At 41.4% G+C, this 15183-nt stretch overlaps 1 protein-coding gene across 1 annotated transcript; it reads left to right on the top strand.

The window, feature by feature from the left end:
* The first annotated feature begins 6563 nt into the window (after positions 1-6563).
* Positions 6564-8662, top strand: LOC125119599 (formin-1-like). Its single transcript, XM_047766796.1, has one exon. It carries the CDS (start codon positions 6689-6691, stop codon positions 8531-8533), a length of 1845 nt encoding a protein of 614 aa, XP_047622752.1. The 5' UTR covers positions 6564-6688; the 3' UTR covers positions 8534-8662.
* The last annotated feature ends 6521 nt before the right edge of the window (positions 8663-15183 follow it).

Raw genomic sequence — 15183 nt, 5'->3', positions numbered from 1 at the left:
TTATATTTAGGTTTACCAATTGTACTGTTTGTTTTTATTTTTTGTTTTTGCCTTGTTTTGTTCCTCACTTTGATTTCCTTTTTATTGTTTTATTTATTGTTCCACTTTATTATGCCAATTGTATTTTTGATTATATCTCATGGGTTTTTTTTTTTAGTGTTTTCTCTAGGGATTATAATTTACATGCTGACTCATTATACTTAGAACTAAATTACTATTTTGCTTTACCACTGTATAGGTCCCATTCATTACCTACTCTCTTTTACGTTGTAGTTGTCTTGTGTATTATATGTACACACATTGCAACTCCACTAATCAGTATTGTATTTTTTGCTCTCAACTGTCAAACATCTTTTAAAGAATTCAAGAGAAGAACTATATTATATTTACACAGATGTTTACCATTTCTGTTACTCTTTCTTGATTCCTGATGTTACAAGCTTCTTTCTGGTATCATTTTTCTTCTGTCTGAAGAGCTTCCATTAGCAATTTTGTTAGAGCAGGTCTGTCAGTAACTAGTTCTCTTACTTTTCCTGAGAATGTGTTTGGTTCACCCTCTTTTTTGGGGGGGGGGGTGTACTTGCGACATATGGAAGTTCCTAGGCTAGGAGTCGAATTGGAGCTTCAGCTGCTGGCTTACACCACAGTCACAGCAGAAGGATCCAGGCTGTGTCTGCGACCTATGCCACAGCTCACAGAAATGCCAGATCCTTAACCCACTGAGCGAGGCCAGGGATTGAACCTGTATCCTAATGGATCCTAGTCAGGTTCATTAACTGCTAAGCCACAGAGGGAACTCCTTACCTTCATTCTTGAATAATATTTTCACTGGATATAGAATTCTGAGTTCACAGGTCTTTTTTTTTTTCTTCCAATAATTTAAAAAAGTCACTCCATTTCATTTTGACCCCCTGGTTTTTTATGATAAATCTGTGGTCATTTAAGTCATTTCTCTATAAGTAATGCATCAATTTTCTCTGGCTGCTTTCAAGATTTTTTTTTTTTTTTTTGGTCTTTAGTTTCCAGTAGTTTGACTGGGAATAGACTAATTTGGGTATATTCTGCTTGGGGATCACTGAGCTTCTTGAATCTGTAGGTGTATGTATTTCACTACATTTTGGAAGTTTTCAACCATTATTTTTTCAAACATATTTTCTATACAAAGCTCTTTATCTTGTCTTTCTAGGATTCTGGTGAGATAACTATTCCCATTTTTTTTGTACTGTGGGTTCTTGAGGCTCTGATTATTTACTTTTCCAATTTTCTCTCTCTTTGTTGTTCAGATTAGGTAATTTCTATTGATCTGTCTTCAGGTTCTTTGACCCTTTCCTGTGCATCTCTATTCTGCTATTGAGCCTATGCAGTGAGTTTTTTATTACTGTATTTTTAAGTTCAAAAATGTCCATTTGACTGTCTTTTGTATCTAATGTGTCTTTTCTGAGAAAAATCTCTCTCCACTTATTTCAAGAGTGGTAACTCTTACTCATTGGAGCATTTCTATTACAGCTGTTTTACGTCTTTATCAGACTTAAAATAACACCTGATAATTTAATATCTGTGTCATCTCAGAGTTGGCATCAGTTGATTGATTTTCCCATGGGATTTGAGCTCTTCCTGGTTCTTTGTATGCTGAGTAGTTTTTGGTTCTATCTTGAACTTTTTGAATATTAAAAATTCTGAGTTTTTTTTTTTCCCCCTTTTATCAGGCAGCCAACCTGGTATAGTTCGGACTGCAAGTTCCAATGAGCCTTCTGTTGGTTGTGTTTTTACTATCAGTTCCATTTTTAGAGCTGTTGCATTGTTGTTTGGTGCTATCCCATGAATGTGCCATCCAGTGGCCACTCTAAGAAGTCTGGCTACATTACCACTGCCCTGGTTCTGGCTACTAACACTTCTTTTTGAAATACTAAAACTGTTTTTTAGTGACCTATGACTCTACAGTCTTATACCCTATTGATTTAGTCTCTACTTTGCTGCTGGAGCAATAATTCGATAATACAAATATAAATAAACAGTATGCCTTGCTTAGGATTCCTCAGTGATTCTTCATGGTTCCTGGGATGTTCAAGCTCCTTGGCCTGTGTTCAGTACAGTCCCTTACCACACCACTGCTCCTCAAGCCCAAATCAGAGGAAATGTTGTCCCAAGAGCATGAGGTGAACCCCTGTTTCTTTTTCTCATTTCTTGTTCTGCCCCTCCCTGGCCCCAGACGTGGACATCAGAAAGAGCATTCTGTATTGAAGTTTCTAGTAGAAGAGGCAAGGAAATGGAATGGTTTTTTTAAAATAGTAGCTGCATGCCTTGCATTGCAGCTTTATTGCTATAAAATCCAATCTCTCTCTCTCTCTCTTTTTTTTTTCGTCTTTTTGTCTTTTTAGGGCTGCACCCGTGGCATATGGAGGTTCCTGGGCTGGGGTCTAATCTGAGCTGTAGCCACCGGTCTACACCACAGCCACAGCAATGCCAGATCTGAGCCATGTCTGTGGCCTACGCCATAGCTCACAGCAATGCCAGATCGAACCCCCAACCTCATGGTTCCTTGTTGGATTCGTTTCCACTGTGCCATAATAGGAACTCCATAAAATCCAATCTCATAATTTCCTAAACCTTGACTTTATTTATTTTTTGTAAGATTTTTATTTTTTCTATTATAGTTGATTTAAAATGTTCTGTGAATTTCTGCTGTACAACAAGGTGACCCAGTCTCTCTCTCTCTCACACACACATGTATATATACATACATTCTTTTTCTCAGATTATCTCCCACCGTGTTCCATCACAAGTGACTAGACATAGTTCCCTGTGCTATACAGCAGATCTCATTGCTTATCTACTCCAAATGCAATAGTTTGCATCTACTAACCCCAAACTGCCAGTCCATCCCACTGCCTCCGCCTCCCTCTTGGCAACAACAAGCCTGTTCTCCAAATCCATGAGTTTGTTTCTTTTCTGTAGGAAGGTTTGTTTGTGCTGTATATTAGATTCCAGATATAAGTGATATCATATGGTATTTGGCTTTCTCTTTCTGACTTGCTTCACTTGGTATTAGAGTCTCTAGTTCACCTATGTTGCTGCAAATGGCATTCTTTTGTTCTTTTTTATAGCTGAGTAGTAGTCCATTGTGTATATATACCACATCTTCTTAATCCATTCATCTGTTGATGGACATTTAGGTTGTTTCCATGTTTTGACTATTGTGAATAGTGCTGAAGTGAACAATATGGGTGCATTATCTTTTTCAATGAAATTTTTATCTGGATGTATGCCCAGGAGTGGGATTTCTGGGTCATGTGGTAGTTCTATATTTCGTTTTCTGAGGTACCTCCATACCGTTTTCCATTGTGGTTGTCCCAACAACAGTGAAGGAGGGTACCTTTTTATCCACACCCTCTCCAGCAGCTGTTATTTGTTGACTTGTTAATGATGGCCATTCTGACAGGTGTGAGGTGGTACCTAATTGTAGTATTGATTTGCATTTCTCTTATAATCAGTGATGTTGAGCATCTTTTCATGTGCCTGTTGGCCATCTATATATCTTTGCCTATGTAGGTCTTTTGCCCGTTTTTCAACAGGGTTGTTGTTGTTGTTGCTGTTGAGTTGTATAAGTTGTTTGTATGTTTTAGAGATTAAGCTCTTGTCAATTGAATCATTTGAAACTATTTTCTCCCATTCTTTAAGTTGTCTTTTGTTTTTATGGTTTCCTTTGCTGTGCAAAAGCTCATCAGTTTGATTAGGTTCCATTGATTTATTTATTTATTTTTCTCATTTCTTTTTCTATGGTTGACTTCTAGTTTCATGCCAGTGTGGTCAGAGAAGATACTTGAAATAATTTCTATGTTCTTAAATTTGTTTAGGTTAATTTTGTGTCCCAGTATGTGGTCAGTCCTTGAGAATGTTCCACGTGCACTTGAAAATAATATATATTCTGAGTTTTTTGGATGTAATGTCCTGAAAATGTCTAACTTTTAAAGTCTAACCTTTCTATTGTGTCATTTAGGAACTCTTTTGCCTTAGTGATTTTCTCTCTAGCAGATCTGTCCATTGATGTGAGTGGGTGTTAAAGTCTCCTACTCTTATTGTATTCCCATCAATTTCTCCTTTTATGTCTGTTAGTATTTGTTGTATGTATCTGAGTGCTCCTGTATTTAAACCTTGACTTTAGTTTCTCAACTGTGACTAACATACAGAATACTAACCATGGCATTTTCTCCATGTGCATAATCAAGACTTATAAGTACCAGGAAAAAAATTGGTTAACCCTATGATAGAGAACTTTATGTCTGTAATCTTCACAAAAGATATAACCTTTATATAAGTCAGCCACCCTTAATGTTCTGTATTAGAATTTTTATTGGGTTCTACTTGGCAGATGCAGATGCAATGAATTTCTGATGCCCGGACCCTAGATTATGTTGTTTAAGAAACAACCTTACTGAATAGCATTTTGTCTGATGAGACATGCTGAAACTATCCAGTGAGTGGTAAAAGTAGCAAGATGTGAGACATGGTTGAAGAAATAATATGGGTTAGCACCAAGCTAGCAAAATAAAGGGACTCTTCTATTCAGATTTCTTGGAAAACTAGTTCATCAATAGAATGCAGTAGATAAAGAGCCACTTTACCTACAGATCCAGGAAAGGAGGCTGACTTAGTTTTGATACTTTCTCCTTCTGAGACATATGACCTTGAACAAGATCCTTGATCTCTCTGAATTTCTAACTTTTCACCTGTAAAAAGAAGACGTATTTATTAAATGAGGTAACAAAATATATACACACATATATTTTTAATATCTCAAAATCACTCTCTTAGAGAATAGGCTTTTAGAATAAGCAATCGTACTTTCACTTGAAATCATGGCGTCAACTTTGTGCTGCTACTTTGAACAGATTATAAGAAACTTTAACTCTTCCGCACCTCCCACATTACACACTTCTCTGAAGCCAGGGAAATTGAGGAGGTAGGAAGAACTAGGGGAAAATGATGTGTGAAGGCAAAACAAGGCTTCTCCCATATTCCCGTAACTTAAAATAGCACTTCTACAGCTTCACTTCAGCTTTTTGACAATTCCTAAATTTAACTCTTGATGCTCAGCATGATAAATAGTGGATATTGGCAGTATGCAATTGCTTTAAGGACTGGTTGTTATAAAACCACCCCCAAATAAACACCACCTCCAAAATGAGTTTGTACCAATAAGTATTAGGTGTCTAGACATGTGTGCACTTTTAGGAAAGGCCATGAATAAGCATTTTAGAAGAGTTTGAGAGATATGACTAGTTGAATGAGAATAATCCTGTAGGAAATTGTGAAAGCAGCAAGGCCTCTGCTGGCCTCCCATTGCTTCTGTGCCTCCCCCCTTCATGCCCTTCTTACCCTTGCTCTGAGTACCCTGAGTTTGCCTGAAAAGTTTGGGTTGACCAGATGTTTGCATTTTTTTTCTTTTTACCTTCATTTTATCATTCCTATCTTCATCTGCCTCCTTCCTTAAGCAGTCTCTAGTTAAAAGATCTTCCTCCTTTCTCTGTTCCTTCCCTCAAAATGTACTTTTATGTAGATTTTTACATTTAGACTCAGAAAAGATCTGAACCATCACTAAAGATATCAGTGGTTAATAAGTGGTTATTGCATTATTCTTCCCAAGGAACTTGTTTTAAGCTTGAAAGTCTGGGTAATACCTTCATTTAAGAAATGAAGAAGCATATATAGAATTCTAAGCTCGTGCTTGCACGGAGGGATGTTTAACACAGAGACACCCCCGGGATACTTCACATCACATGAAGGAGCAGCCACCTTCACTGCTGTGTGACAGTTAAACCACTTCATAGTGAAGACATTGAAAGTTCATTCAGGGCTGGCAGTGGCTTACGGCTTTTTCCTCTTTCTCTGCCATTTCATCTGGCTTCAAATAGACAAGAAGTAAGAAAACGAACAAAAAACTTGGTTAAGACTTCCCAGTTACTTCTTTAAATTTTAAAATTTAAAAATTTCCCTTTTTGCTCTTTTGCCATAATATATGAATTGTGTCCAGAAGAGACTCCAAATTTGTGTCCTAATATCTCCCCCCCACACCCACACTGCTTTAAGTTAAATAGATAATTAATTCAAAGGTACTTCTTTGGAGAGTAAAAAGGCTTGACTCATTTTTGCAGAGTAGTATTCCAAACATGAGTTATTAAAATGGCTGGGTTTTCTAAAGATCTGAAAGTTCTCTTTTCTCAGGATTTCTGGGAATTATGTTAACTCTATTTTATAGAAGAACCTAAACTAAAGCCTTGAGAAGTCAAGAGAACTGCTTAGGGTTTATACTAAGTCCCCAAGTGGTGAAAAAGGACTTTTTGTGCACTTTCCCATTCTCAGCTATAGAAATGCTTTGCTAGACAAGGGTGGGCTGGGAGTGGGAGAAGAGGTTGCAGTCCACCTCCAGGCTGATGCCTTGAGTTGATTGAGGTCAGCCAGAGAGGAAGGATAAATCTGGGTTATGCTTTCATTTATATCAGCGTGTGATCCGTTCATTCTGGTAGACAAGCCGCTTTCTCCCCCTGTTCCTCTAACAGGCAGTCTCATTGCTGGAGATGACTGTCAGCTGCTTTCCGTGCGTAGCCACCATCACATGCCCCACCACCAGAGCCTGGGAAGCCTGACCACAGACCAGCATCTCCAAGGCATGAATAATTAGGTAGGCATAATGGAAGGCACTCACTGTACCCTCCAATTGCGCAAGCCCATTACCGAACTCTGCTACATCAGCTTCTATCTTCCGAAGGGGGAAGTCAGAGGATTTTCGTACAAGGGCACCGTAACTCTAGACAGATCCAATAAAGGGTTTCATAACTGCTACCAAGTTAGGGAGGGGTCAGACATCAGCAGCCTCAGCCTGCAGCCGAATGAACATCCTGGTGACATTTTTTTCAAGCCAACTCCCACCAAAGACATTCTCACTGAGCTGTACCAATTCACAGCCGAGAGGGAGAGACTGCTAGCCAACCTACTGAGCTCAGACCACATCCTGGGGATTACGATGGGGAACCAGGACGGGAAGCTGCCGGAGCTCTCCGTGAGCCTGGCCCCCGAGGACGACTGTTTGCAGAGTGCTGGTGACTGGCGTGGAGAGCCTGCTGTGGGCTGTCTCCATAAGAGGAGCTCCCACAGGAACAAGAAGGCCCGGAGGTTTGGTGGAAGGGGAGAGAGCTTTGAGGCTCTCGCTCAGAGCTCCTTGCAGAAGAGGACGAGAAGGAAGGGGCGTGGGGGTCAGGAATCAGCTCCTCAGATGGGGAAGCACCAGCTCTGTTCCAGCGACTCCCTTCCTCTTTCTCAAACAAGCCCTCATCTTTGGCTCCTAGAGGAGACAGGCAACTTGCTCCCAACTGAGGCGCCTTCCTCGTCCCTGCAGACGGAAGAGAGTTGCACCCCAGAGATCCCTGGGACACTGGATGCTGACGCTGGTGTGGGGAGCTTCACGAAGGCTTCTGAGGGTGCCGGGCTTGGAGAGGGAAGGCCACTTCCTGGCTGCAGCTCCACAGAGACAGGAGACCATAGTGCAGGGGTGCCAAAGAGGGACCCTTGTGGGCTGGCACGTGTGCAAAGAGGCTCCTCTGAAAGTCACAGGGAGCCTGAGAAACATCCAGGAGCAGAGAGGGGCCAGAGAGAGAAGGCTACTGAGCGGACTTTTAGAAAGAAGCCTGGTTCCAAAGTGGTGGCCAGAGTCCAGGATCTGTCTGCTCAGGTGCAGCGAGTAGTTCAAACACATCCTGAGGCTGAGGAAAGGGTTGCCATCTGCCCAGCCGCCCAAGCTGAGTTCATTCCTAGCGCAGACTTGCCCACCCTCCCGGAATCTGAGGCAGGGGATTGGGGTGCCAGGGGTCAGGGCAAGGAACATCGAGGAGATAGGTTATGGCAGCCATCGGCCAGGGAGTGTCGCCCCACCAGCGCCGAGGGGGCTGTGAACAAGGTCCTCCTCAAGGTGATAGAGAGTGAGAAATTAGATGATGCCACCGAGGGGAAAAGGCTGGGCTTCCCCTTTGGCCCGACAGAAACTGGGGGCAAGAGGGGAGCTGGGCCACTTCTGAGTGGCCCCAAAACCTTGTTTCTGGCTCTGCCCCATGATGGAGACCCTGGAGGTGATGAGAAGAGGCCACGCCCCACAGCCCTGGCAGCTCTTGGCCTGGTATTGAATAATTCATCCTTTCCATCCAGTACACACAAACAGATGTCACCTGTTCCCTCTCCTCCTTATCCAAGCCTCCCCAGCCCTCGGCAACATCACAGGATCCTCCGGCTCCCTTCCCTGCCTGGCGAGAGGGAAGCCGCTCTTGATGACTCTCTGGGTAGAAAGAGTGGTGCTTTCTCAGGGACCCCCTCTGCTGACACGTTGGAGCCACCATCTTCTACAAAGGTCACGGAGACTGAGAAAGCCAGCCCGACCTCCCTCAGAGCGGACCAAGCTCGGTTGGTGCCCGGGGAACCATTGGAAAAGACCTTGGGGCACAGGAAGACCGCAGCTCAGCGGAAGCCCTGGTCACCTCCAGGTTAGTCCTGCTTTAAAATGCTTTCCATGTGTTCTTGGGTGAGGAGTCAGTCTGCTCGTACTATTCAGAGACTGACTAATTAACAGTGAATCAAAATTCCTAGGGCCGTTAGTCAATTCATTTGTAGCAGGACAGCTGGGAGTGGTATAAAGAGTGTGGGGATGGCGAGGATGGTGTTGACTGACAGGGTCAGGGGTGTGGTTGCTTCCAGAAGCAAGTCTCTTGATTTTTTTTGTTTCCTTTTATTTTGGCATATTCTAAAGCTGCCTCCGTGGTTGCTTAACATAAGACTCTGGAAGGAAATAGGACTGGGCAGAGAAAAGTAGCCACTTGTCGCTGCCTTTGATGCTAATTGGCCCCTTGATCTAAATTCTGCTGTTTGTGCTGCTGGGGTAGCTTAAGTTTATTGGATTCTCTAAGCAGAAGAGCAAAAGCATGCCATGACTTTGCTCATCTATCTGTTGTTAGAGGTTTTTGGTTTTTGTTTTTTTAGTGATCACTTTTTTTTTTTTTTGTCCTTTTACTATTTCTTGGGCTGCTCCCGTGGCATATGGAGGTTCCCAGGCTAGGGGTCGAATTGGAGCTGTAGCCACCGGCCTACACCAGAGCCACAGCAACGCGGGATCTGAGCCGCATCTGCAACCTACACCACAGCTCACGGCAACGCCAGATGATTAACCCACTGAGCAAGGGCAGGGACTGAACCCGCAACCTCATGGTTCCTAGTCAGATTCGTTAACCACTGTGCCACAACGGGAACTCCTTACTGATCACTTTTATAAGCATCATTATTTTACAGCAAAAATTTGTTTTCAATTAGAATAGGGATGAATTCATTCTGAGTTGAAGAAACTTGGTTCAGATTTTCTTTTTTTAGAACTCTTTTTTTGTTGTTGTTGTTGTTTGTTTCCCAAACAAGCACAAAGTGATACTTATTCTTAAATGTTTTATTTATGGGTTGCTACTGTTACTGGTATAACATCATGTCTTAGACAAAAGGTGCTAACGAACTAACTTGGCTTGTATGTTTAATGTGATTTAAAAGTTTATGTGAAAATAATTTTGGTGGTTCTGTAAGTGGAATCAATAAGACCAAAAAAGACAGTGTGTAAGAAATGCTACTCCTGTGTTCACCACGTTTTCCAGGCCAGTGCAGCCAGATGCTCGGGGTCTTGTATGCCATTGTGTAGGTAATAGGTTCTTTTTCAGCTGATCCTTTCATAGCATATGGTCAGTGCTTCATCTAGGCGTGTAATATGATACATGTCTCTTCATGGTTAGAGAAAACATCAGGTGCAATTTTTGGGATAAAAATCTCCATCTAGGAAAAAGGAATTTCAGAAGGTTAAGTTTATTTGAACTCTTTGTTTCTTTGTTTGTTTTTTTAACTTCTCTAAATCATTGATCTAGGGAAATGTATCTTTAAAAATGTAGCAGATGCCTTTTATTTTGTGCTTGTAATGTACTGATTTTAATTTGATGAGACTTGCTACTTTCCTAATATAACCAAACTGCTTAATCAGAAAAGTCATAGGATTGTAGAGTTTATATCATGTATCAGACAACCCTGGTGATGAAAATCCTTTCTCCCTGTGAGTGCTGGAGACTTTGAAATACTTGGAAAGGAAGCTCTCTGCAGTTATTAGAAACTTCTGAAGGCATGGACATGCAAGAGCTACCTCAAATCTGAAGGCTCTTTTTAGAATCCACACCAAATCCTAGGACTGTGTGTGCTGCTCCTCCAGAAACTGCATTAAATACATTGAGCTTCAGTAAATCTTTTTTCTCCTGATTTAGAATTATCTTTTAATTTTGTTGTCCTCTTTCTCTTAAAAGAAAAAAAATAAACAAACAGTATTATAAAAGCTCTATCACATCTGGGTCAAAGCAGGTGCACAGAGAACATTCAATTTCTATGGTAACTGACCTTGGACCCACTGAGGGGCAAGGTTAGTGGATGGTCACCCTTTCCTGTGACCTTGCCGTACAACTGCCTAGAACTATTCCCTTTACTTTGGCCCCAGCCCCCCATCCCTTTGGGATGGTGATAGCACTTTAGGAACTATTAGAATTACACAGACTCCTTGCCTGGGGACCACCTGTGCTTCTAACGTTATAAAAGAAGCCACAGGAAAGGGGAAACATGGGAACGGGAGAGGCCTCTGTTACCTCTCTTCTGCTGGGAGCTTCCTGCAGGACATCCAGACATCACTCAACAGCAGCCCTGTATCTGACTCCAGTTCCCACCTTGCTCCCATGTTAGCTATTAACCAGGTTGAGTTTATGGTCTGTGGACATTTATTTCCTGTGAAAATACCATCTAGGCTTTTTATTGAAGTGATGTGATTAAGATTATTGAAAGCGCTCATTAGCTGCTCAAGGAAGAGTTTAAGCCTGGCAAAAAGTAATCAGATCTGTTTCCAGTTGAAGACTCTTTAGTATTATGGGCAAGTAGTTAATTCCCAGGAAAGAGTGAAATCCACTCCTCCTCACAGGACCATGTAGTGAAGGCCGGCCTTACCATCCTCACAGGAAACAGCACCAAGGTATCACAGAGGCTATTGGTCCACCTCCTTTTGGCTTTGTAACTTTCTTAACTCTTCATTCTGAGGTCTATGTGCAGAAATTTCTTTTTTCCCCCTTGTTAAGGTTTTATTGAAGTATAGTTGATTTACAATGTTGTGATAATTTATGCTGTACCACAGAGTGATTTAGTTATACAGGTACACACACCCAAGCTTTTTCAGATTCTTTTCCCACATAGATTATCGCAGAATAGTGGGTGGAGTTCCCTGTACTATACAGCAGGTCCCTGTTGGCCAGTCATTCCATATTCCCCAGTGTGCATATTGCCAGTCCCCAACCCCTAGTCCTTCCCTCCTCCCACCTGTCTCCTTTGGTAACCATCAGTTTGTTTTCAAAGTCTGTGAATCTGTTTCTGTTCTACAAATACGTTCATTTGTATCCTTTTTTTTAAGATTCCACATATTAGTGATCTCATATGATGTTTGTCTTTCACTGTCTGACTTAACTTCGCTTAGTATGATAATTTCTAGGTCCATCCATGTTGCTGCAAATGACATTATTTTATATCTGGTGGTGCTGTGATCAAACAGAAAATATGCTAACAATGGATGGTAGCTGATTGGTTGTCCCCTCCTTCCTCCACTATCTTGGAATTAGTTTTATAGTATTTTATTTGGGGATTGAAAAACAGCTGTAGAATGTTCCCAAGCTTTTGTGGAATGTGATAATTTTTCCTGAGCCTGAGGGACTCTGGTTGTGCTAGCCTGCATAGCCATGTCCCCGGCGCTGGGATGCCCTTCTGTTTTTCTGGCCTTCTTTTGCCTTTGATCTGAAATAGACACTTTTAATGCCAGAAGAATCACGTGGAACTTGGCTCCCCATGCTCAGGAGAATACACAGGGCTTCACTGTGCTGCTCAGCAATCTCGTGATCTTTCTCCTTTGAAGTGGCTGAGGTGGTGGTGGCAGCCCTTGCTCTAGGCATAGTTCTTTCTGGTATTCTGAATCATTTGATCAGTGTTGTGCCCATCAGACCATGTGGTTAAGTCAACTGATTAAGGGTTGAGAGGCATAGTTGTAAGAGATTTTATGATATCTAAGGCTACTGTCAAAGCTTTTAGGAGTTCCCTGGTGGCTCAGCAGCTTAAGGACCTGGCATTGTCACTACTGTGGGGTGGGTCATTGCTATGGTATGGGTTTGATCCCAGGCCTGGGAACTTCTGCATATAGCAAAAAACAACAATAAAAAACCCAACAACAAAAAACATGATATGAAATTGTATCTTGTGATTTATTTTTCCTAAAACTCTGCAGCAGGTTAAAGATTGGGTGTTGTCACTACTAGAGGTTTGGGTCACTGCTGTGGTGCAGGTTCAATCCCTGGCCTTGGAACTTCCACATCCTGCAGAAACAAACAAACATGATATGAAACTGTATGTTGTGATTTATTTTTCCTGAAAATCAAATGCTCTCCTGAGATTCTAGTGACTCACATAGGCTAGATGCTCTGGAGATCTCCCTCCCAAGGTCAGGGCTGGGCTGAGTAAAGGGCACATTTGGACCAGATGATCTCAGGGGTCCTGTCACTCAGTTTTTCTCTGGTTAGTTACTTTGAGACTCCTTTTAAAATCTAATGATGAAATTCCCATTATGGCTTAGCAGGTTATGAACCCAACTAGTATCCATGAGGATGCAGGTTCAAGCCCTCAGTGAGTTAATGATCTGTCGTTGCTGTGAGCTGTGGTGTAGGTTGCAGATGTGGCTTGGATATGCCGTTGCTGTGGCTGTGGTGTAGGCTGGCAGCTGCAGCTCTAATCCAACCGCTAGCCTGGGAACTTCCATATGCTGCAGGTGCAGCACTAAAAAAAAGCAAAAAACAAAACAAAACCTAATGATGATAGAAAGCTATCGAAGAAGACACTGCAGTTAATTTTGCCTATATGGTATTTCAGATCCTCCCTCCACCCAAAAATAAGAAAATAAAAGCTTTGATTTCTTCTTGGGCATATATTATGGGGAGTGGAATGTAATTCTTCCTGTATTAATATTGAGGTGTGATACAATTCCAATAAGACGTTTTAAAAATTAACAATGTTAATGATTCTATGCTATCATTTAAGATTACTACAAATGTATATAAATTTGTGTAATTCATACAATTATGTGTAATTCACATAATTTCCCTCTTTCTCAAGAGATAAAAGTCAAAGTCAAAAACTGTGTATGCCATAGTATATCCATATAAAACAAATATAGCGCAAATATATGACTTAAATTGAGAGGAAGTACATTGTTATACACTTTTGAGAAAGTAAGAGAGTTTAGTTGAAACTGTATGGAACCTTGACATAAAGTTCAACCCTATTTTAGGAATTTAGGTCACGTAAATAGACATACTAGTAAGACTATAGACATAAGGTTGTTTACAGCAACATTGTGTATAGTGACCAAAGCAGCTAGAAAAAAAAATGAAATGTAGAGAAACAGCTACATAAATTAGAGTACATTTATACTCTGTAGTATTATGAGGCTATCTAAAGTGTTAAACGAAATCTTTAGCTGGCAAATTCCAAAATAATGTATAGCCCGCTCTGTTTTTGTAAAGACAGCAAGTATCATCACCTCTCCATATCTGAGTGTATATGTTTAGTATGGGTTTGAATATCAGGGAGACAGGTGTAGAAAAAGTCCAGCCTGTTGAGATTCTTTACCTAGCAGTGAGGCAGGATGGGAGTGGAGAATGGGAGATGGTGAAGGAGGAAGATCCAGAAGCACTGGGGAAGAGCATTAACTTCTTTCCTTTACGTATTTTTACATTGCTTCACTGGTTGTCGTGAATGGGTCACTTTGATGATTTTTAAAGAGTTATGTTTAAAGAAAAACATAAATACACCATCTAGAGGAGTTGTGCACACATATGTGTGTTGAGGGGGTGGGCAATGTAGGATCACAGCTAAAACACCTTTCTGTGTCTTCCCCATGTCCTTTAATGAAGCTAGAAGTGCAGCACTGGGACTGGAGCATTGTTACAAAGGGGTATGGGGGTGGCTTGAGAGCTATGGAAGCAACACCCAAGAAGGACTAGTCAGGAAGGCAGGGTTGGATGAGGAGGAGAAGCATGTAGAAATCAAGAGAAGGAGGCATCTCAGAAAGGCTCCAGGGTTGGACAGGTCCTGACTGGGAACAGACACCCCATCCTGAAGGAGCAAGGGAAGCAGTGGTTACTGGAACCCAGACAGGTGAGCTTGGTGGGGGGGGCATCTGGCAAGAATGGTGGTCTGTGATAGAGGCTTTTAGCAGAGAAGAAGCTGCAGGAAGAAATACCCTGGCCTCACTCTCTTCTGCCTAGAAACTTCCTTGAACTGAACCAACCAGAAGCAGAGTGTAAGGGAGCAGGTGGATGCCTCCAAGCTCAGCCTTCCAGGGCCTAGAGAAGGATGGAGAAAGGTCAGATGTGGAGGGGCAAGTGGGAGGCAAGATGATGCATCAGCCGAGCCATGAAGACCAAGAAATGTGGAATGATGGAGTGGAATTTCAATCAAGGAATAGGGTAGAAAAGAATGAGTGTGTATGTGTGGGTAGGCTTTGATATAGAGTGGTGGTTATCTTCATAGTAAGTGATTATTGCAGTGTTTTGTTTTTGTCATATGACTTTTATGCCTCTGGATTTAATTTGGCTGACTGTCTCTTTTACTGTTAAGAGTAGAAACTAGAGAAAGTGAAGGAAAGAATTGGAAGATCTTGTGATACAATTCTCAGCCCCAGGATTCAAGGAAAAGTGTCTAGTTTTTAAAATCCAAGCTCTTATTTGTAACAGTGATTGATAGCCCATTGTGTTCTATTGCTTTTTTGCGACAAGCATAAAAATAACTTTAAAATGTGATCCCCAGTCATCTCAAATTAAGAATAGCTAATTGGCATATGAAATATGAAATGGATTTTCTGCTAATGAGCAATTTGTGTTTGGAGGTCAGTTTCCATATGAAATAAATGATGAGTGCTTCTCTCATTTGAATTTTATTTTTCAGAAGGGAATGTGTTTCAACCAGGACCATGACTATATTCTTATGTTCTACATATATGAATCTTTTCCCAGATTAATGTCCAGTTGTACTTTGAGGGTAGTATCT

Source organism: Phacochoerus africanus, chromosome 2 (assembly GCF_016906955.1).
Source record: "Phacochoerus africanus isolate WHEZ1 chromosome 2, ROS_Pafr_v1, whole genome shotgun sequence".
NCBI lineage: Eukaryota > Metazoa > Chordata > Mammalia > Artiodactyla > Suidae > Phacochoerus > Phacochoerus africanus.
This window is presented reverse-complemented; position numbering and strand designations above follow the sequence as displayed.

Excerpts from the sequence above, each read along its gene's own strand:
- LOC125119599 (XM_047766796.1), top strand. The coding sequence starts at position 6,689 with ATGGAAGGCACTCACTGTACCCTCCAATTGCGCAAGCCCATTACCGAA.